The following is a 22,226-nucleotide window of genomic DNA, read 5'->3' as shown; positions in this document are numbered from 1 at the left end:
ATTTCCTTTTAGCATGTCTGATAGTTAATTTTGGGGGGCTTGCTTTTAATTCTGGAATTGAGGTTCCAGGTAGAGGCCGGCTCCAGGTCAGGATGCGGGACAAAGAATTGCCTGGATGTTCCCTGGCGGGAAGTGGGGTGTTTTGGATGTAGGTTGGGAGCTGTCTGGGTGCTGAGAGGGCTTCCTCAGGTCCAGGCCACTGAGCCCTGACATACCAGCAGCGTCAGCTGTCGGAGCCCAAGAGAACTGCAGACCTGATCCTCTCTTGCTGTTCTGTACATTCAGAGGGGGCCCAAGAGAGGAAAGTGACTTTGCCCCAGGCTAAAGATGGTGGCTTCAAGACCAGGCTGAGATTTCTAGTCTGCAGCACGGCCTGTAAGTAAATCTTGGGCTTTGTGGATGAGACAAATTAAAGGACACAACTGAAAGACTTCATTACTTCAGCTTTTGTTAACACAGATCTGCTCTTTGTGAATTACTGAGAGGCTGGCCCATGCATGAACTCCCGGTCCTGTTGTCTTTGCCTGGGCATCTCTGTATCTGGTGGAAAATAAACTGATGCTGTTGGAGCATGTGTGTCCCTTGGAGACTTCTCTTCCTCTTTCCTGGGGATGCATCCTTTTTGACTTTTGAAAAAAAATGCAATTGATTTTAACCTGTTAGAGCAGTAAAATATGGTATCTGGCATGAAGAATAGTATTAGACACAATATGGCTTAGTTTTTTTTAAGTTTATTGTTATTATTTTTAGTAACCTCTACACCCAGTGTAGGGCTCGAACTCATGACCCTGAGATTGAGTCGTATGCTCTTCCCACTGAGCCAGCCAGGTGTCCCCAATGTAGCTTAGTTTTTAAGAGTCATGAATGTTGGAGTAAAATAGGCATATGTTTTATTTTGAATGCATATGTGTGAAAGTGTTCAACCTGTTGAATTTTTTTTAATTTGAAAGATAATTAAATAATAAATTGAAATTAAATGTTTGTAGGATCCTAAGCAGACCCTGCACAGACAGCAGAGAGTCTGATGTGGGGCTCAAACCCATGAATCGTGAGATCATGTCCTGATAGATCATGTCCTGATGGAAGCCCTAGAAGCCACTGTGAGAAAACGCTGGGTTCTAGTTTGAAAACCAGTAAATGTAGATAATTTCTCAAGCTCCATCTTCTTCTGGGGTGCCGTGACTTGTGAATGTAATGGGTATCATGCAGTTAAAGACTTTGTAACTTAAAACGGGATAGGTTTCGAGTGAATTCATTTTTCATTCAGATAATATTTGTTGTGTGCCTGCCACGTGTCAGGCGTTGTGCTAGCCCCTGGGAGTTAGTGCAGTGGACGAGCCAGAAGGCAGTCCCACTGGCACGAGCCGTGTTCTAATGGGAGAAGACGGCTTGTTATATTGTACGTGGGAAAGTGCCATCAGGGGAAGAAAGCCAGCTGGGGTGGATTGGGAGGATTGGTGTGAGGATTAGGTCCGGACGGCCAGAGCCCAGAAGATCTGTAGGTGATTAGGTCAGTCTGTGCTGCAGGAGAGCATCAGGGATGCGCTTGGAGTCTAATGAAGAAGGAACTGTGCTCCACAAAGTAGTCACTCAGTCAGGCAGACATGTTTGACAAACTTAAAAATGAATATGCAACATGATTTTATTTTACTTTAATTTTTTAAATATTTGTGAGCGAGCGTGAGCGGGGGTGGGGCAGGGAGAGGTGGGGACAGAGGATCCTAAGCAGACTCTGTGCAGACAGCAGAGAGCCTGATGCGGGGCTCGAACCCATGAACCGTGAGATCCTGTCCTGAGCCGAAGTCGGACCCTCGACTGACTGAGCCACCCAGGCACCCCATGCAACATGGTTTTAAACGATCAGATGGTGTATTCATTAGTGTTAGGCTGAGCTGCTGTTGTAGTGGTCCCCAAACAGCATCTCACACAAGAGAGAAAAGTACAGTTGACCTTTTAACAACGTTTTAACTGCACATGTCCACTTACATGCCGATTTTTCTTCCTAGACAGGACAGTACTGTAGATGTATTTTCTCTTCCTTATGATTTTCTTACTACCATTTTCTCTGGCTTACTTTACTGTAAGAATACAGTACATGATACACAGAACATACAAAATGTGTGTTAAGAGACTGTATGTTATTATTAAGGCTTCCAGGCAACAGTAGTTAAGATTTTGGGGAGACCAAAGCTGTATGCCGATTTTCAACTACACAGGGGCCGGTGCCCCTAAACCCCTACTTTGTTCAAGGGTCAACTCTCTTTCCGTCCCACATGTGGGGTCACTGGGCTCCAGTCCACATGGTCATCGGGGCCCTGCCCTGGAGGGTAGCTCTGCCATCTGTTACCCATGGCTTCCTGTGTCTTCGGTCACTGTCTTCTCTGGCTGCCAGTGTTTTCAGGGCCAAGACCAGGAAGGGGCAGTCGCTTCTGTGCATATTCCACGGGTGAGAACTTAGTCACCCGGCCAAGCCTGCTGAGCTGCTGCAGGAGCTGGCACGTGTGGCCTTGTTGGGTGGCCGTGTGCCTGGCAAATCGTCTCTGTTAGAATGGAGAGGGGAGAACAGACCTGGGGGAGAGGGAGTTCAAAGTCACCCAGAGATGAGACTCCCAGAGTTTTTTCCTGGGAGTCTTTCTTTTATAAAGATTATGTGAAGAGTGCGCAGTCCTCCTAATGAGAGAGAGCACCTTGTTTATATTACTTGGACACGTTAATGGTGGAGGGTGCTAATCTAGGACTCTGAGAACTTAGCCGGGTCTTCCCCACCAGTGAAGAACTCTGGTGCAGAGAACAGCCGAATACCTTTTACAGTGAACTTTGACACCATCCATTGATCCTCTCCCTGTAAATAGACTGTCTCTCTTTGTCCCCTTCCCCCACTGCCCCCCGCCCATGGCATATAAATCATTGGTGGGTAGTGTTTAGGTCAGATTTAAAAGGGCATGGCCAGACACACATTAATCAGAGAGCCAGCTCCTAATGATTCAGGGGAAGATTTTTAAATTAGAAATTAAATAAGAAATCTCTGTTCTTCTTATCTCCCCTTGGTGGTGACACCAGGCGACTTTGCTGTTTCTTTCCTGAGACTTGATAACAGAAGGGAGGTGGTGGTTACTTCCAAGTGGCACCAAATGTTACTGATTACCTGTTTGGGTAGATACCTGTGGGAGGAGGGGATGGAACCCATGCTCTGAGGTGGGGTTTTGCAGGACTGGGTTACCCTTGTGCATTCCGGTGCATTCCGGGCCAGCAGCCCTGCCTTCCCTGCCCTGTTCTCCCGGGTTACCAGAAAAGTGCCTTTTCCTCTTTTTGAGTCTTAAAAATGTCTCTGACCCATGAAGACTCAAATATACGTGGAGAAGACAGACCAGGCAGGGTTTTCAGATTGTGTTCTTTGGAACAGTAGTTCTGATGTGTATTTCTTGAAAATAAGACTCTTGGCCAGATAATTGTGGGGGAAAATTAGGTTCCGTGGAACAAAATATGCAGCATGCTACCTTCGTCTGAGGTAATCTTTGGCAATTGTAATTAGAAATTGGGGGGCACCTCGGTGGCTCGGTCTCTTAAGCGGCCGACTCTTGATTTAAGCTCAGGTCATGTTCTCATGGTCCTGAGATCAAGGCCCACATCGGGCTCTGTGCTTAACAGTGCAGAGCCGGCTTGGGATTCTCTCTCTCTGCCCCTCCCTCACTCTCACTCACTCTCTCAAAATAAAGGAAAATAAAATAAAAAAAGGAGATTGGGATCCTCCTTGGCAGGTTAGTTGACCCACGAGTGTGACCTCTGAGCATGTAACACGTGGTAGGACCAGAGCGACCGGCGCGTCGTCCTGTTCGTGCATTGTGCACGGGGGACTGCCGAGGGGGATGGCTCGGTCCCGGCACTCGGCTGCCACTGCCAGAGTCCCCTGAGGCCCGCGGGTTAGGAGAGGCAGCCTGGCTGCCCCCCACCTTCCCTCTTTCGTGCACTCAAGGGGGGTTCCCGGAGCCCCCAGCGGGGCCTGCAGCAGGGGCGGCCCAGCTTGCCCGATGGCTGGAAAGCAGCGCCAGTGGGAGTCCAGCTGTCATGAAGGGAAATGGGGAGCCTCACTTGCCCCATCTTGGGCTCCATCTAACAGCTGTTCGGTCACCATCATCCGGCAAAGGCCCTGAGACACACAAGTAGGCCTGTCTGAGAAAGGGTACATGTGTCTGTTGGAACGCTGCTCTAGAGGGTCTTAGCTGCCCTTCCCTTTGGATTAAGCACATCTCTTCCTCTCTGTGTCTTTTTTTTTTTTTTTTTTTTTGAGTGAATCTGTCAGCTTTAGAATTCCTTCACCTTTTTTTAGTTTTTTTTAGTTTTTTGTTATTTTTAAGGTTATTTATTTTGAGGGAGAGAGAGAGGGAGGGAGGGAGAGAGAGAGAGAGTCAGTCCCAAGCAGGCTCCATGCTGTCAGCATAGACCCCAACACAGGGCTTGATCCCACGAACCCTGAGCTCACGACCTGAGCCGAAATCAAGAATCAGACCCTCAACTGACCGAACCACCCAGGCGCCCCACTGTTTTTGTTTTTGGTTTTGTTTTTTTGAGTGTAGTTGACACACGATGTTATGTTAGTTTCAGGCGTATCATAGCGATTTGACCAGCGTGTTCCATACGCTGTACTCCCCGCACGTGTGGCTGCCATCTGGCAAAGTACATCACCGTTGCAACACCACTGAGTGCGCTCCCTGCGCCGTGGCTTTTATCCTTGTGGCATACATTCATTCCACACCTGGAATCCTGTCCCTCCCTCGCCCCTCACCGTCTTGCCCAGCACTTCCCTCCTCCGGCAGTCGCTAGTTTGTTCTCTGTATTTACAGGTCTGATCCTGTATAGCTCATCTGTCTTTTTAAAATTTACGCAGGGAAGGTCACGGGGTGGTGGCTTCCTTCCACGAACTGTGAGGATTTGGGTGATGATAGCATCCCTGTCAGATCTAAAATGTGATTCTGAGGATTATCATATGGATAAAAAATTAACATAAATTATGAGAATTCTGTCCCTCTCTCTGATGGCACCATTATTGGTCCTGTAGGGAGTGTTAGATTGTTGTGCTGATTTGTGGAACTATTAGGTGTGGTTGAATTCCCTGCTCTGAAGTAATGGTGGACTATTTGCCTTGTCTGAGCTGCACTCTAGAACCTAATTTTCCCTTTTAACAGAGGATATATGAATTTGGCATTTCTTCCTTACATCTTCATACAATTATAATTTTAAGGCATCAGTATTAATTCTTTTGAGTTTCTCACAGTAAAGGTTTTCAGAGGCGATTATATCTTATTTGGGATAATAGACTAATATATTTATTTTTAAATTTTTTTTTTCAACGTTTATTTATTTTTGGGACAGAGAGAGACAGAGCATGAACGGGGGAGGGGCAGAGAGAGAGGGAGACACAGAATCGGAAACAGGCTCCGGGCTCTGAGCCATCAGCTCAGAGCCCGACGCGGGGCTCGAACTCATGGACCGCAAGATCGTGACCTGGCTGAAGTCGGACGCTTAACCGACTGCGCCACCCAGGCGCCCCATATTTATTATGTGACCCCCCCCAAAAAAATATCCCGCATCACTGGAATTGAGCCCTTTTCAGCTCTCTTCCCCCAGGTCTTAAAATTCAGATTGGAGGGGCGCCTCGCCTCTGTGGCTCAGTTGGTTAAGTGTCTGACTTCGGCTCAGGTCATGATCTCAAGGTTTGTGAGTTCAAGCCCCACGCTGGCCTCTGTGCTGACAGCCCAGAGCCTGAAGCCTGATTCAGGTTCTGTGTGTCTCCCTTTCTCTGCCTCTTCCCCGCTCATGCTTGATCTCTCTCTCTCAAAAATAAATACACATTAAAAAAAACTTCAGATTTGAAAAGTTCTGGTGCATGTGTAGCCTCAGACGGCAGTCGGCCCCCAGGCCACGACCATGGGCGTGGTGATGACCATGGTATGTGTTAGGATGGGGTACCCTAACTGTGAGCTCCCAGGCTTTGGTCTCTGGACTGAAGTCCCTCCCAAGCTTAGCTTGTTGGCACGACTGGGCTGACCACAGGCTTTCTCACTGGCCCTGCTTCGATTCTTAGCCAGATTTGCTTTAATTGGCAAACTCTTTTTTTCTTTGCTGTTTTCTTTACTTTTTGGGGGAGGGGTCTTTTAAATAGGTTTTAATTGTTCAGGCAAAATGGCTATTTGAAGAAATTTTTATTTGATTTTTTAAAAAATGTTTATTTACTTATTTTGAGAGAGCAGGGGAGGGGCAGAGAGAGAGGGAGACAGAGAATCCCAAGTAGGTTGCCAGTTGCCTGCACAGAGCCCGATGCGGGACTCGAACCCACAAACCATGAGGTCATGACCTGAGTCAAAACCAAGAGTCGGACACTTAACCGGCTGAGCCACCTAGGCACCCCTGGAGTGAAGATGTTTTTAGATTTGAATATTGTTCATTAAAGTTTTTTTTTTTAACATTTATTTATTTTTGAGACAGAGAGAGAGACAGAGCATGAATGGGGGGAGGGCCAGAGAGACAGGGAGACACAGAATCTGAAGCAGGCTCCAGGCTCTGAGCTGTTAGCACAGAGCCTGATGCGGGGCTCGAACTCATAGACCGTGAGATCGTGACCTGAGCGAAGTCGGACGCTCAACCGACTGAGCCACCCAGGCGCCCCGAATATTGTTCATTTAACATGGGTATTGACTGTGTTTGATCATCTCAAACTTTTCCTAAAATGATCATTTGAGTAACTTTAATAACTCTTTTTTTACTAGTTAGAACCTGGCCCTTTAGATGAAACTCAGATTGCTACTATATTAAGAGAAATACTGAAAGGACTTGATTATTTGCATTCGGAGAAGAAAATTCATAGAGATATTAAAGGTAAGAAAACATGTTGCTTTCCATGCCTCTGAAATCCTAAGGCTGGTGGGAAGGCCCAGTACAGGGGAAGCTTGTACTTCTTCTCAAAGGGAGGTTGTCCTGCACGTGTTCAAGGAGTGCCTTCAACCTGCCTGGGGTGGGGTGGGGTGGGGTGGGGCGGCTTTGAGGGGGATCCCACCGATCCTGCCCGCGTTGAGCACGAGATCTCGAAGACAAGAGACTGTACGTGTTCCGGAAGCACTAACGGGTGAAGCCGAGCAGCACAGAGCGTCAGGAGGTGTCTTGGGGTCTGTTTTTGCAGCTGCCAACGTTCTGCTCTCTGAACACGGAGAGGTGAAGCTGGCCGATTTCGGGGTGGCGGGGCAGCTGACAGATACCCAGATCAAAAGAAACACCTTCGTGGGCACCCCCTTCTGGATGGCGCCTGAAGTCATTAAGCAGTCAGCCTACGACTCCAAGGTAAGGGCCGACTCTTCCTGTTTTCTGGGTCCAGAGAGTTGTCTTTTGTGACCCAACCTCACAGCTCTTCCAGGTGGACCAGAGCAGGTTCCATGAAGCAGGACGTGAAGGTAGTTCTCTCCGACCTCGGTTAGAAACAGATTTCATCTCTGTCTCCTACATCGTTTAATACCCTTTATTTATCCAGCCCACAGTTACTGAGGTTTTTTTTTTTTGTTGTTTTTTTTTTTTTTGGCTTAAACAATGTGTGCTCGATGGTGGTGGGGACCAGAGAAGGAGCCCATTGGAAGGTAGGTGTGGCAGAACAGAGGACCAAGGTGGCCAGAATGGGTTCAGGCCTCCTGAGACGGCCAGGTAGAGGCATATGGGTCCACAGAGAGGGGTGGGGATTGTCTGTCTATAGGTGGTGCTGGAAGCCTGAGCGGGAGTGGATAAGGGAAGGGGGCCCTGGACAGAGCCCTAAGCATAGTTAAGGGACAAGCATAGAAGGAGGCTCCCACGAAAGAAATGGAGAGTTCATAAAAATGTTAAGACCAGAGTCTGGAAAGAATATGCTTCTTCCTCTCATTATTTTTAATTCTTAGTTAGGATCATTTATTCTCAGAGGCTCCTTCCCAACAGGAGGCAAACCATAATTCTTCTTTTCCACCTTTTTTACCTGTCAAACGTCCTCTCCCAGTTTTTCCTGGGTTCTGTTTTCCCTGGTACCTTCAACTTTCTTAAACTTCCTAGTTTAGACTATAAATCCTAGGCACCTTGCCTCGGGAATCTTTGATTTAACTCCCCTCTCCCCCAGGTTGCTCATTCTCAGGTTGTACACAGAATAATCGTCACACGGTCCACAGAGAATTGTTTCTTCTGAACAGTTTCTAGGAAAACAAATATTTAACTCACATACATTTACATGCCAGGCGTTGTTTTCGTCTTTTTAAAATGGGAGTCTTGTCAGCAGACAGTAGACTTTTCCTAGGCACAGAACCTTCCTTCCGGCCCTTTGGGCATCGGTGGGAGCCGTCAGCTGTTTAAAGAGCAGATGTTGTATCAGAGTGGCAGGTGTACCTGCTTGTAGCATGGCAGGGACCCACCTGGCTCTCTCACTTTTAAGTTGTGGTGGTGGCTGTGACTGCCATGGTCATGCCGATGGCTTTGGTAGCCACTGGCCGGTAGGTGACTGGTGGGTTTTCAACCCCTAGCGTAACAGAGCTCTGTGGGCTTCATTGTGCTTTTTGCCCTGTGGACGGATTCCCTCCATCCAGAGTCCTCTCTGCAGCCACCTTTGCTGATGGCGTCATAGCATTTTAGGGCTTGACCAGTCCTCTCTCTTTATTTTAGGCTGAGGCCCTTTTATCGGAGTTCGTAAGTCTAGGTTTTGGTAGGGACCAGAACCCAAGTTTCTGAACTCATCTGATTACACCACACTGATGACTTTCTTCTCTTCCTTTCTAGTAAATGAGCTGATCAATCACGGCGCTTGTGACTCTGGATTCAGTTCTTGTATTTTCAGTATTAAGACACCTATCACTGGTCACTTCACATTTTTTCCTCAGGGAGTGGCCTGGTTATCCAGGACCTTCCCCTTCCTCTCTTTCTTCCTCTTGGCAGGGCCACTCTGGACTTTTGGCCAAGATGTGGCCTCTGGCAGCAGAGGTTTTACTGCATCATAAAGCTTTGCCACCTTTTTTCCCCTGGAGTTCTTGTCCTGATCTTCAAATGCCCTTATCTGATCAGTAGGTGTCCCGGTGTTCTTAGGTAGATTTAAAGATACTGGTCTCCAGCTCTGGGGACGCCTGCTTGGCTGGGGAGCTTGAGAATGTAGATGCCACTCTTCTCCCTAACCTTTCACTATACCTCTTACTCTGGCTTGTCAGAAGTGAATTCTTTCATTTGCCTGGGTCATAGCCAACACCTCTCAACTGGAAATCATGTGCGAAAATTACATTTATGTGAACTTGGCTTCCCAGATTTGTTGACCCAGGAGGTGTGGAAAGTGCAGATAAGGCTAATCTCTATGTCTGAGTCTGGGGCCTCGGGGGATAACGTGACATTAGTTCCCTCCCAGTAGTTGTGGCTCTGGGCTAGCAGCTTTTGTCTGGAACAATGCCTGATTTACAGATCCTCTTCCAGCGACTGCCTCCCTTCTCAGAGGCTGGCCTGGCCCCCTGGCCGGGTGCTCTGTGCTCTTGGAGGGGCTTTGTGGTTACTCTGCTCTCCTGATACACAAACTTATTTGTTTTTTTTTCCATGGGCCCCTTCCAGTCTTCCTCAGGTGTCCATCCAGGCATTTTCTCCATCAGCCTTTGCATTCCAGAAAGGAGCGCACAGCCCCGGTGGGTGGTTCTGTTCCCATCACTTTCATTTTTGGTACACTCCCTGTTGTTCAAAGAATGGTCTGGTTGGGCCAAGGATAGCATGCACCTGCCTTCCTGGGATCTTCATCTTACTGGACCAAAGTTTTATTAGTTAATTAACTAATTAAAATTTTTATTCGTTTTATGTATATGTCTAGAACCTTGTTTAACGTAATGACCTCTTGAACCCGTATCTTTGACTGCTTGTCATTTGTCCAGACTCCTTAGGTGTCCTGAATGTGTTTGTACACAGAGGACGTACATATAGGACGTCTTATGTTGATCTTAGTTCATAATCTAAGTACGACATTATTAGGTCATGATGACCCATGTGTCTTAAGAGCCTTATTCCTGTTATTTTTAAGGTGAAGTAGGGTAGCTTGGTTTATTTAAGAAGACTTGAGACCTAGAAGATGTGCCAAGGGAGATAACTCTGCTCTCCCATAAGGAAGCCTTTGCTTTCAACACTGAGCAGGGGCTTGGGCTGGAGAACATTAATCTTTCTCCCCCGCCCTTTGTGTATAAGGTTATGGTGATGGCATGTTAGCAAATGGATTGGACTTGTGTAAAGACATAGTCCGTGTTCCATGTCCCTTGTGTGTATTCATTTGGTTATTGCTGTAGTTGTGCCCAGTGCTAAATAATTGGTATCTCCCATGAGTAATTGCAGTACTGGGCAGGTAGCTCTAACAGGGAGCAGGGGCGCAGGGAGCTGAGTGAGGAATGTCAGAGTGAGCTGGGGAAGGCTTCACAGACCCCTTAGAGATGAGGGAGGGATGTTCGATCCAAGTCCAGCGTGGGAACGGAGAGACCTATGTATCTGGATTGTAGATTGTGGTGAAGAATGTAAATGAGGCTGGAGAAATTGACTTGCCTGTTAACTGAAATATCCTGTAGACCCTGAGAGGCTGGTGTCTGTATTCTCTTGTAAATGACTTTTCCCTTTTTATGGCCTCAAAAGCAGTACATACTGGAAAATACTTGGGGGGGGGGGGGGTGCAGGGAAGTGATGGAAAAAGAAAAACATCTATAGACCTATCACCCCAGCACAGGCTTAAGTTATTTTGATGTCCAGTCTCCAGAATAACCATATATTGTCTAACCATGGTGAAAAATGGCAATAGGTGATAGATGCGTTGGTGGAAAAAAAAAAAAAAAGATGAGTGAAAAGCAGCAGTATTAGCCCATCAGTTTTTGGAATCTGCGTGGTTGGCCTGTTCACTGCAGCGTGTGATTGGCCCTCCCTGTCTGGTGCTGATCCGCTGGCTTCCTCTGGTTCCAGCACAGGATCAGGAATTACCACAGACCCCGCTGCGAGTGATGAGTCCTGGAGGTGGGGGCAGGATAGGATGTGAGCCAGAAGGGAAAACATGCAGCTAGGAGAGTAAACAGTAGGCTCTCAGCACGAAGTAGTGATTGGGGCTTTTCTAATCAGCTGTGTGTTGATGTTTGGTGCTGAAAGGATTTTTATACCTTTATATGCTGCTTATAAATGTGTTCCTCAGTACTGCATCTAAGTAAATAGTTTCTGTCAAATCCTTTTTTGACCTATGTTTTGACTAGTTATAACTGATTTGGGATTCGTATTTTTTTCTTTTCTTTCTTCCTTTTTTTTTTTTTTTAAAGATTTCCTTAAAATTTTTTTTAAACGTTTATTTTTGAGAGAGAGAAAGAGACAGAGTGTGAGCGGGGAAGGGGCAGAGAGAGGAGACACAGAACCTGAAGCAGGTTCCAGGCTCTGAACTGTTAACACGGAGCCTGACTTGGGGCCTGAACCCATGAACTGTGAGATCATGATCTAAGCGGAAGCTGGGCGCTGAACTGACTGAGCCACCCAGGTGCCCCAGAAAAGATTTCCTTTTATTAACCACCTATATAACACTTCTAGTCCAGATCACTGCAGCTTAACAGATCACTTCCAATTCACAGCTATTTATTAACTAAGAGCAATGGGTAAAATCCATACGCCAATTCAGAAAACTTCACATCACCACCAGTTTAGAACATCTAATTCACCAAGTTTAGATGATTTAAAAAGGACAATCAGAAATTAAACATCTTTGGGGTGGCTGGGTGGCTCAGTTGGTTGAGCTTCTGATGCTGGGTCATGATCTCATGGTCTGTGAGTTCGAGCCCCGCGTCAGGCTCTGTGCTGACAGCTCAGAGCCTGAAGCCTGTTTCAGATTCTGTATCTCCCTCTCTCTCTGACCCTTCCCCGTTCATGCTCTGTCTCTCTCTGTCTCAAAAATAAGTAAACGTTAAAAAAGAAATTAAACATCACAAATAAGATTTTTTATTTGTCAGCATTAAATGTCTGAATTTTAAACAGATTCTCAGACTGGTGGCTCCTATCCATCAGCTCGTTCAAGTTTAGCACTGGTTTCATCCCCAGTAGTTTTTCCAGAACTACTGCCTTCACCATGAATCTGCAGGAGTTTTCCTAATTCAGATGTGGGCTTCTTCAGCATTTTTACTTTTCTAACAAAGACCTCACGGAGTGGATAAATAGACTGATAAGCCTTTTCTGTATCTTTTCTGATGCAGTCTAGAATGAGTTTATAAATTGAAAAAAAATTTTTTTAATGTTTATTTTTGAGAGAGAGAGAGAGAGAGAGATAGAGCACAGTCAGGGGAGGGGCAGACACACACACACACACACACACACACAACACACACACAGACACACACAGAGGCACACATACACACACACAATCGGAAGTAGACTCCAGGCTCCCAGCTGTCAGCACAAAGCCCAACAACACAGGGCTTGAATTCATGAACTGTGAGATCATAACCTGAGCCAAAGTCGGACGCTTAACTGACTGAGCCCCCCCAGGCACCCTTGTTTAGAATCAGTTTATTGACCACTTCTTTCAAGTTATTTATCTGTACCTCTTGGGTCGTGATTTCTATCACCTTTTTCCAATTTTGTCAGACCTGTTGGTGTCGACCGTAAGTGGTCTTCTGCATCTGGTTGTTGCATTTTTTAGTAAAACCAACACAAAATAGACGAAGCAAATAACCATCGGTAATCATGACATCACCATGAGCTTCAGTCCTGGTCTGCTGTGTTTTGACCATGGAGCACATTTTCTTACAGCTAAGATCCATGTCATGGAAATTAGGCAGTTTTTGCCCTGAACATCCTCACTAATCAGCTTGACTTTTTAAATGCAGCTTTATCGTTCCTGCAAATCAACAAAGCTCACTTCAAAAATACAACCCTTGAGGCCATCAGATGTGACTTTGTTTCCTTGATTTCTCCTGACGAGTGTTTTTCCAGTATTTCTTACATTGACAGTAGCTGGTGCTTTCACATCATATGCATCGTACTTAGAAAATGGACCAACCACTTTCTTCCTGGCTCCCTTTTTGTCACCTTTCATAAGGCGCTTGTTCTGACCACCACCATCGTGCTGCTCAGGAAGCCAAAAGGCAGGATTCTTGTTTTGTTGTGTTTTTCTCCCCGCTCCTCTTCCTCGTGATTATAGACAGTTGACTGTGGTTCCTACTAGAATATTTTCTGTTCATAAATTTTTCATACCACTTACAGTGTGTTGTATCTGCAGATTTGTAGTCAGCTTACTTTTACTTAATTAACATGGTATTACAAGGGTTTAGAATGTTGTATTTTAGTAGCAACCCCAGCCTCACTGGCAAGAGTCTCTGATCATCAATACCAGGTAACTCTGTGGTCACTTAGGAGCATGCCTCTAGAACTGTGCATGTAGGAAAAAAAGCCCGTTCACAGATACGTATCTGCATTTCAAAGCGCCTGCCCTTACAACTGTTGACTTGGGTTTATACTGAAAACCCGTTTGTTTTCTTTTAATATCTAGTTTCGTGTTTTTCCCAGATGGCAGTAAAACAGGTCTCTTCTGATGCCTCGATTTTAATTGCTTTGGAAAATGACCGCCCTTCCCCCACATAACTTTCATTTTAAAACCCAAACACGTGTTCCCATGTGATGCCACATTTCCTAAATACAGTAATAGATAGACTCTGGTGTTATTTCTGATTCTCTGTCAACAACGTCGTCACATGTGCAGTATTTCCGTAAATATGTTAGAGCAACTTAATCATTCCTCCCAGGTTTAGTGTGAGAAATGCTGCTGTTGAATGTTTTGGGCAGCATACACCATTTTCTAAATCTAAAATTACTTATTTAGGACAGATTCCTAGAAATGGAATTAATTGGTTTTAGCAAGTGTGGATATTTTTATGGCTTTTGATACATAATGCCAGCTTCCTTGCCATGTGTTCAAGTGTCCATCAAGTTTTCCACATTAGTCAGCAGGGTGTGAGATGTCTAGAGAGGGAGTCCCCAGGGAGGAAGACGCTCGGGAGCCCCCCAGAGAAGCCCAGGGAACAAAGGATAGAGGGGGATAGAGGGGGACCAGGTGCCCAGAGGCCAGGAGCCACACACCTGGCACCTGGCTGATCTAGGAGGATCCAAAGAGGAATTCAAGAGCTGGTGTGACACACGGGCTCCTGGCTCGGCTGCCTGGCTGGATGGCACATGTTTTGCCATGAAGAAGCTGTACTGGCCGGCCCTCCCAGGGGACGCAGGAGGGCGATGCCTGTGCCTCTCTGAAGACCTTGGCGATGTCTTATGGGTGGGGCTGAGAAGGCGGCTTCCTTGGCCGACCTTTGGCCCGTACTGGCGTGTGGAAGCAGGGGCCGGGTCCTTGAAATGTTGTGGCTGTCTGCTTATTGTCTGGCCTGGAGCCTGAGGGAAGTGAGTGCACGGGCATGCCACGAGGGGCCGCCAGCAAAGACCATCGTCAGTCTGGCCTTCCAATTACCGAGTTTTTAAGTGGTTGTGGGATGCTTAGGGGCCTGGAGGTGGTCCCAGGGGTCAGTGGGACTAAGGCCCTGTGTCTGTACGGCCGGGAGGCAGATGGATGCCAAGCAGCAGGCTTTGCAAAGAGCAGCAGTTCTCGCCAAGTCCAGGAAGGCGGGAGTGGCAGCTGGACGTTGAGGGGAAAGGGCTGCCGCCATGTGAGGGTTGAGTGCTCCCCCGCGCTCGCATCCCTCCCTCCCTGCACGCCTGCTCTCGTCCTGCTGCATGCCCCCGTGACCCAGCTTCCCCCTCCTGGGGGCAGGCACTCTGCGGTCAGTCACCTTCTTGCTGATTTTATTTATTTTTTTTTATTTAAAAAAAATTTTTTTTAACGTTTATTTATTTTTGAGACACAGAGAGACAGAGCATGAACAGGGGAGGGTCAGAGAGAGGGAGACACAGAATCTGAAACAGGCTCCAGGCTCTGAGCTGTCAGCACAAAGCCCGACGCGGGGCTCGAACTCACGAACCTGTGAGATCATGACCTGAGCCAAAGTCGGACGCTTAACTGACTGAGCCACCCAGGCGCCCCCTTGCTGATTTTAAAAGCAACTACACACGTGAACCGAAGCAGAGTCCGGGCTGCCAAGAGAAGGCAAGTGGGAATATGGCTCCCCGTGCCGACTCTTCCAGTCCGATCCCTGTAGGACGAGGAATTTAGAATGGGGCTTGCCGCCTGTTGCAGCCATCTTCACTGAGAACAGAAGAAATGGAGCGTGTGGTTGGCCCCGACCGCACGGGCTGCTGGGCGGGGAGATAGCCGTGAGGGTCTCTGGCACTCACTAGGGTTGTGAGGACACGGCGGGTCTTGAAGGTCAGAAATGTCTGTGTCCTGCTGTGACCCGAACGGTGTCTCAGCCTTTCCGTTTCCTTGCCGTAGAGTTAGTGGAGGGATCGGTTAGGTTCTGATCTGCCATGGGTTTCCAGTGCCCGGTGAGCAGAGCACCAAAGGTGTGGTAGTTGCCGTGGGGCAGAGGCCACCCTACCTCCTCCCCTGCTTTACTGGCCCCTCGGTCCTGCTGTGTCCTTAACAGCGGCTGTCCCCTCTGCCGGGGGCTGCTAGCAACTGCCGAGGGAGCCTCCTTAACTGCTTTCTTCAAGACTACCTGCTTTTTTTTTTTACTTGCCTCCCATGGCCATGGGGTTCGGTTCCCCCCAGCTGACCCCCTGTGGCCACAGCAGGAGTGGGACTGGGCAGCTGGACCCCGTGTGATGCCTCCTGCTTCCTGCCAGCGGTGGATCTAACCAAGCCCCGAGAGCCAATTAACCTGTCACTTGACAGGAAATACAGGAGCTTGAAAAACAGCAGTAATTGACTCCAGAAGAAACCAGACAAATCCATAATTTGGGGGCCTGTTTCTTCCTCAAGACAGTGGCACTGGGGAGATGGGGCAGGGTGCAGACTGTTGTACATTAAAAGAGCCTTAGGTGACCTGCCGGCCGATTGCAAGGTATGGGCTTCCTTTGGATCCTGATTCCAGCAAGCTGACTGTGAAAATACTTTAAGAATTGAGAACATTTAACTATTGTTACAGCATATTAAATTATTGTTAATTTTTAAGTTTACTTATTTATTTTGAGAGAGAGCACGAGCAGGGGAGCAGTAGAAAGAAGGAGAGAGAGGATCCCAAGAGGACTCCATGCTGTCAGTGCAGAGACTGACGTGGGGCTCGAACTCACTAACTGTGAGATCATGACCTGAGCTGAAACCAAGAGTCGGATTCTTAACCGACTGAGCCACCCAGGTGCCCCATATTATTGTCAGTTTTAAAATTACTGTTAATTTTAGGTCTTGATAGGTAGTAAAAAACCCTTACAAAGCTGAAGCAAAGGGTGCACGCATGGTGTGTGTGATTTCCTTTACAAGGCACTGTGGCAAAAAATAGACAAAGCCCATGTGGCAAATTGTTAATAATTAGTAACTTCATGTGATGAGTCTGGGGGGGGGGTACATTCAGTTAATAGTCTCCATTTCTATGTGCGCTTGAACATTTTCATAAGAAACCCATTTCCTTTAAGTTCTAGGCACTATGTGAGGCACCTTGCTCAACCACCCTGGTATTATTCCCATCTTACAGATGAGAGAACTGGGCTCACAGGCTAGATGTTTTGTGTAATGTCATAAGGCTTTGGTTGTAGAACTGGCGTTTAAACCCAAGTCTCTGGGACCAGTGTGGCTGCTCTCGACCTCACAGCTGTGCTTAGTCGTAAGCTGGCTGGATGGGATGAGTCGCGGAACCCCTCCACGCCCCCAGTGTGCCCTCTCTGCTCACCTCTCCTTACCCATCCTACAACTCCGGGGACTTCAGTTAACACGGAGTGCCTTGTACTTCCAGCAGTAAATGGAGGATGAATAATTGTAAAAGCTGCCTAGGTGCAGGGCCAGAGGATGTTTTATGTATTAAATTTTCTCCTATGTGTCGCCTATTTTGAAATTATTCCAAAGCCTTTTTTCTGTTCACTTAAAAATAATGATCTTTAAAACCTCAGAAGTACACGGAGATGTGTGTGAATTTTTTTTTTCTTTCCTTAAGAAATCTATTTATTTGAATTTATTCACTTCCCGGTGTCTCTAAAGATGCTCTGTTGTTGCAGGCAGACATCTGGTCCCTGGGCATAACAGCCATCGAGCTCGCAAAAGGGGAGCCCCCTCACTCCGAGCTGCATCCCATGAAGGTTTTATTCCTCATTCCAAAGAACAATCCCCCGACGCTGGAAGGCAACTACAGCAAAGCCCTCAAGGAGTTTGTTGAAGCCTGTTTGAACAAGGAGCCAAGCTTTGTGAGTCTTGCAAGCTCGGGGCGAGCGTCTCTTCCTGTGCGGCCACACTTGGTCTAGATACATTTTCTTGGAATTTCTGTAATCACTCTTGTCCTAGTCACCATTGTCTTCACGATCTCGTTGATTTTTTTTCAAATTTTTTTTTTTTAAACATTTATTTATTTTTGAGAGAGCACAAGCGGGGGAGGGGGAGAGAGAGAGGGAGACGCAGAATTTGAAGCAGGCTTCAGGCTCCGAGTTGTCAGCACAGAGCCCAATGCAGGGCCCGAACTCACGAAACGTGAGATTGTGACCTGAGCCAAAGTCGGAAGCTTAACCGACCGAGCCACCCAAGCGCCCCACATTAAGTTTTTTTCTACATGGCTATTGATTGATTTGAGTTGCAAATGTTTTTATTTATTGTTTATCTTGCAAGAAACGAAAATCTACTTATTTCCTTTCAGATTGTCTACCTTCTCATAACCTCATTGAGCCCGAAGACTGTTCTCCTTAATATTATATGTGGAATCATAAATTTTTAATATTTATAGTGAAAGGTCAGGCTATTTTAAGCCGTTTTTAGTAATCGCGAAGTCTGGCCAAAAAAATAATGGCTAAATGTGTCTTTAAAGTAGATGTTTTCAGTTTCTTCTTGGTGTGTGTTAGGAAAGAAAAGGCAAATAAAAAAACAGAAGTGAATCACCCACCTTGCCCTCCTAGCCTTTCCTTTTTACTCTTTTCTTGGGTACAGTCGACCCTGGCAGAGTCATATGGCAGTAACCCTGTACAGCGTTAGCCGAATTGTGTCTCAATTAGGATATATCTTTGAAAGTTACTTTTGTATTTCGGTGTTGTGTATAGCACCGTATGCCCTTGATTTGTTTCTGAGTTTTGCAGCAGCATTGACTGAAGGCCAAGCCGAAGCCCTTTTTTAATGAGCTCCTATCTGAAAAGGGGTGACTAAGTTTACAAGAGCACCATGGTTCTCTAATATGCCAGCTTTGTGAAGGAATGCGATGGGGAAATGCAACATTTTCTCCGAACCTCTGGGGGTGCAGCCTGAGGCCACACAAGCCGGCATCTCAGGAAAGCATCAGGCGTCAGGGGTGTGGACTGTTCTCTCTGTCGACACCGCTCTGGACGTGCTGTCTTGATGTGAGCCCCCGCCACGGTGCAGCAGCACTTGAGAAGATACACCTGCGATGTGTACTCACCTTCCCATTCTAAGTCGACTTCCAGTATCCGCCTACTTGCCCAGTGCACACATCCCCATCCCTGCCTGGTCCCCACGCGCATGGAGGGAAAGGACGAGAAGCTGAGGGTTTGAGCACTTCTGACACACGTGGAGCTTCACAATCAGGGAAACTGACAGGGAGGGAGACATAACCTGAGGTGACCCAGGTTTTCTGTAAGCTTGAATTTGAGACACCTGCCCGGCTCTCGTGAATAAAGCTTTAGTAACTCGGAGTAGGTGGGACCTTAGTCTAACTGGTGTTGTTTGTGTGTTCTTGCTGTTTGCCCCGGTTTGGGCTACATTCGTTTCTCCCTGGGAAGCCATGCTCCCCGTAATGATTGGGTTTGCCATCCTCAAAAGCGGTTGCCAAGTTCCAAGTATGCTGTGTGGCTGTGGCCAGGCTGAACCGAGGCCCTGGGTGAGGACCTCGCCCCAATCTCAGGGGAAGAGACAGACTAAGGAAACCAGTATTTCTGAATTGGGGAAGCTGATGAGCCAGGGAACTTGGGTTCTGTTTCGGTATCAAAGAAAAGGGAATCTCTTGGCTCCTCTCTAGTTTCCTCTAGATGTAGCCAAATGAACATTTATCTTACTGTGTTGGGGAGAAGGAGCCAAACGTTAACATAGAAGATCACCAAGGTAATACAGAATATGTATTTTCTCTCCTGCCGGCATTTGTAATAACATGTCGTGTGAACACCAGAAGGTATGTGTTCTAGGTGTCTTGAATGATCTCTGAAATTCTCTGACACGTTTCCTGTGTAAATGTGTTTTTCTAGAGGAAGGTTGTTTGCTTTCATCGGATGGTTACCTGTAGAATGTTGAGGACCGCATTAGATACTAAGTGCTGTGTGCCACACTGAACGTGGACTCCCACCCACGGGTGCCCAACGACTGTTGTTTGAATAATGGCTTTTGTTACGGAAACGAACTCTGAAGCAGAACTTGATCTTTAGTTTAGTTTTAGCATGCTTGTTTGACATTTTGAGGCAGAAGTCTGTCCTTCAGGGCAGAATCAGAATGCAGGGAACTTCATCTCATGCTTTCTCTCGTTTGGTGGTTTGTTTCCCAGAGACCCACTGCTAAGGAGTTACTGAAGCACAAGTTTATAATACGCAACTCAAAGAAGACCTCCTACCTGACTGAGCTCATCGACCGGTACAAGAGATGGAGGGCTGAGCAGAGCCATGAAGACTCCGGTTCTGAAGACTCAGACACGTGAGTCGGCTCCCCCGGATTGTAGGGTGCACGTGAGCCGGGCTCCTGTGGGCTGTGGGGGTGGGGGGTGCCTGTGAGCCCTGGGCACGCGTCACGTTCGTGTGTGTTCTTGTCTCTTGTTTGGGTGTTGTGGGGGGTGGGGAGTGGTTGTTACTGCCTTTGCTTGTGAATTCGGTATGTCTTTAGATAATCCGGCTTGGTGGGGATTCTTTGCGCGGGACAGTTTGGGAGCCTATTAGCCTCTTTTTGTTGCCAGTGGAGTCTGTCCAGGAAAAATCTGTATGGCGGAATTGCTCTTAAAGGACTAGAACTGGCCTCCTTCTCCTTTTCTTCTTCCTGCTGTTAAAAATATTGATCAAACTGCCTTAAAAGTATTTTTTAAAAGAAACGTATGTTTTTACGGTCTCGTGTTGTATTGTGGTAGACACTTGGGTTGTACAAGCTCTGTGGGAAGCTGCTTACTAAAAACTGGCATCAAGTTAAGCCTGTTGGGATTCCGTTAGCTGAAGACACGAACGAGGTGTCGGGGGAAGCTAGACCACCTGCTCTGACGTGAACGTGGGGGCCGTTAGGACAGTGTCCTGAATACAGGCTGTGAGTCACTGATAAGACATCCAAGAGGATGTGTCCAGTGTAGAATGGCATCCAGGCTCAGGAGGCGTGTAGGCGAGGGTCATGGATTTTAAGTCATCACGCTCTAAATGGTCATTGGAGCTACAAAAGTGAATGGTGCTGCCCAGATTCCATCTGCAGAGTGCGAAGGACTGGAGGCCTAGGGCCGAGTGCTGGGAAGCACCTAGTGTAGAGGACGACCCTGTGGATGACCCGGGTCAGGGGCGATCTGGGTGCAAAGAGCCTGGAGGGGGAAGGGTGATGAGCAGGAACATTGAGGCTCAGGGCTCAAGCAGGTGAAGGACTGAGCAGTAACCCCCTTGTCCAGTGGTGTGCTGGGCATCAGTGGCCTTGGGCATCAGTGCAGGGGCGAGGTTGGTTCTGGCGTGAGTAGAATGTAAGGAATGGAGGCAGTGAGTGTAGGTAACACATCCAAGAATTCAGACTGAGACATGGCCGCAGCTCGAGGGGCGGGTGTGTTGAGGGAGCCACAGGCCTGGCTACTTGTTGTTCATGGGAAGGGAGACCAAGAGGAGAAAAGTGCCCTCCGGGAGAGGGGTTGTCGCCGCCTCTCCCTTTCGGGAGGCGGGATGGAAAGTGTGGGTGCGGCCGGCACTGTGGGAAGTTATGGGAGCCTCAGTCTGATGGTCTCTCCTTTTCTCTGAGGCAGGAGGCAAGGTCCTCTTCTGAAAGGGTCAGGGGGGTGTGGTGGTGGAGAGTGGAGATGGAAGGTAGGGGTGGAGTCCGGGGGGTGGCTGGGCAGTACCCAGTGCTCGGTTGGGGCAGGAGAGCGTGGGTCTCCTTGGGACGGAGCCGTGCGCTGGCTCACGGAGTTGGCCTGCATTTCTCTACAAAGGGAAACAGATACTGACAGCCAGGCGTCTGGAGGCAGCGACTCTGGGGACTGGATCTTCACTATCCGGGAGAAAGATCCAAAGAATCTTGAGAATGGAGCCCTTCAGCCTTCAGACTTAGAAAGGAATAAGGTAACGTTGGCTCAGCGACTAACACCTGTCGTCCTCAGCCAGTGGTGGTCCTGAGTCCCTTTTGTGTGGAGCCTGCTCCTTTACTGGGCAGGCTTTTTTGGAATTTCGCTGTCCCTGAATTGACAGATAAGAGGTTATGTTGTCTGGTATCCTATGATTTCACTCCTATGTGGAATTTGAGAAACACAACAGGTGAACATAGGGGAAGGGAAGGAAAAGATAAAAACTGAGAGGGTGGCAAGCAGCAAGAGACCCTTAAATATAGAGAACAAACTGAGGATTGCTGGAGGGGACGTGGGTCGGGGGGTTAGCACTTGTTGGAATGAGCGCTGGGTATTATATGGAAGTGACAAGTCACTGGGTTCTACTCCTGAAGCCAGGATTGCACTGTATGTTAACTAATTTGAATTTAAATTAAAAAACAAAAGAAAAAAAAAGAAAAAGATTGTCTCATGACGCAGAGAGTCAGACCTGAGAATCTGGCCTCAGGTCTGCTCTGCAGAGGCTGCTGCTGTCTCCCCACCCCACCCCACCCCCAGCCCTGCACCACCACCGTGGAATCCGTTTCCTGACGCTTGCACATTAGCAGGGGTCAGGGTATTGCTTTGTGTATTGGGGTTACTCATAAAAGGTACCAGAATTTTGGGATGAAGTTTTTGTTTAAGATCTTAAAAACAAATGTAGTGCTTTTGGTACATATATAAAACCTTATTTTGATTAATTGGTTTTATGCCTATTTAAGTTTATGAAAAACTGTATTTTTAAAATCTTTTTACAGCACGGTGGCGTAGTCCCTCTCCGGCAGTGTAGACCAGTGGCTGCCCCCTGGTGATCCTATAAGTCTGGCTTTGATAAGCAGATAGGAGTTATTATAGAGGTTGCAAAAGTAGAAA

At 47.4% G+C, this 22,226-nt stretch overlaps 1 protein-coding gene and 1 pseudogene across 3 annotated transcripts in view; one reads left to right on the top strand and one right to left on the bottom strand.

The window, feature by feature from the left end:
- The window catches only part of STK24 (serine/threonine kinase 24), a 122,441-nt gene that overhangs the window by 91,786 nt on the left and 8,429 nt on the right, over nucleotides 1–22,226 (top strand). For 2 of the 3 annotated variants that reach the window (XM_023252773.2, XM_003980489.6), the window contains exons 4-8: nucleotides 6,765–6,873; nucleotides 7,175–7,332; nucleotides 17,119–17,304; nucleotides 19,590–19,735; nucleotides 21,204–21,333. In XM_023252773.2, coding sequence (XP_023108541.1) covers nucleotides 6,765–6,873; nucleotides 7,175–7,332; nucleotides 17,119–17,304; nucleotides 19,590–19,735; nucleotides 21,204–21,333 — 729 coding nt within the window. The remainder of the gene's footprint in view (nucleotides 1–6,764; nucleotides 6,874–7,174; nucleotides 7,333–17,118; nucleotides 17,305–19,589; nucleotides 19,736–21,203; nucleotides 21,334–22,226) is intronic. The other variant, XM_019828795.3, reaches the window with a different exon arrangement.
- On the bottom strand, nucleotides 12,002–16,810 carry LOC123380660 (annotated as a pseudogene).

Source organism: Felis catus, chromosome A1, assembly GCF_018350175.1.
Source record: "Felis catus isolate Fca126 chromosome A1, F.catus_Fca126_mat1.0, whole genome shotgun sequence".
In the NCBI taxonomy this organism is placed as follows: Eukaryota; Metazoa; Chordata; class Mammalia; order Carnivora; family Felidae; genus Felis; species Felis catus.
This window is presented reverse-complemented; position numbering and strand designations above follow the sequence as displayed.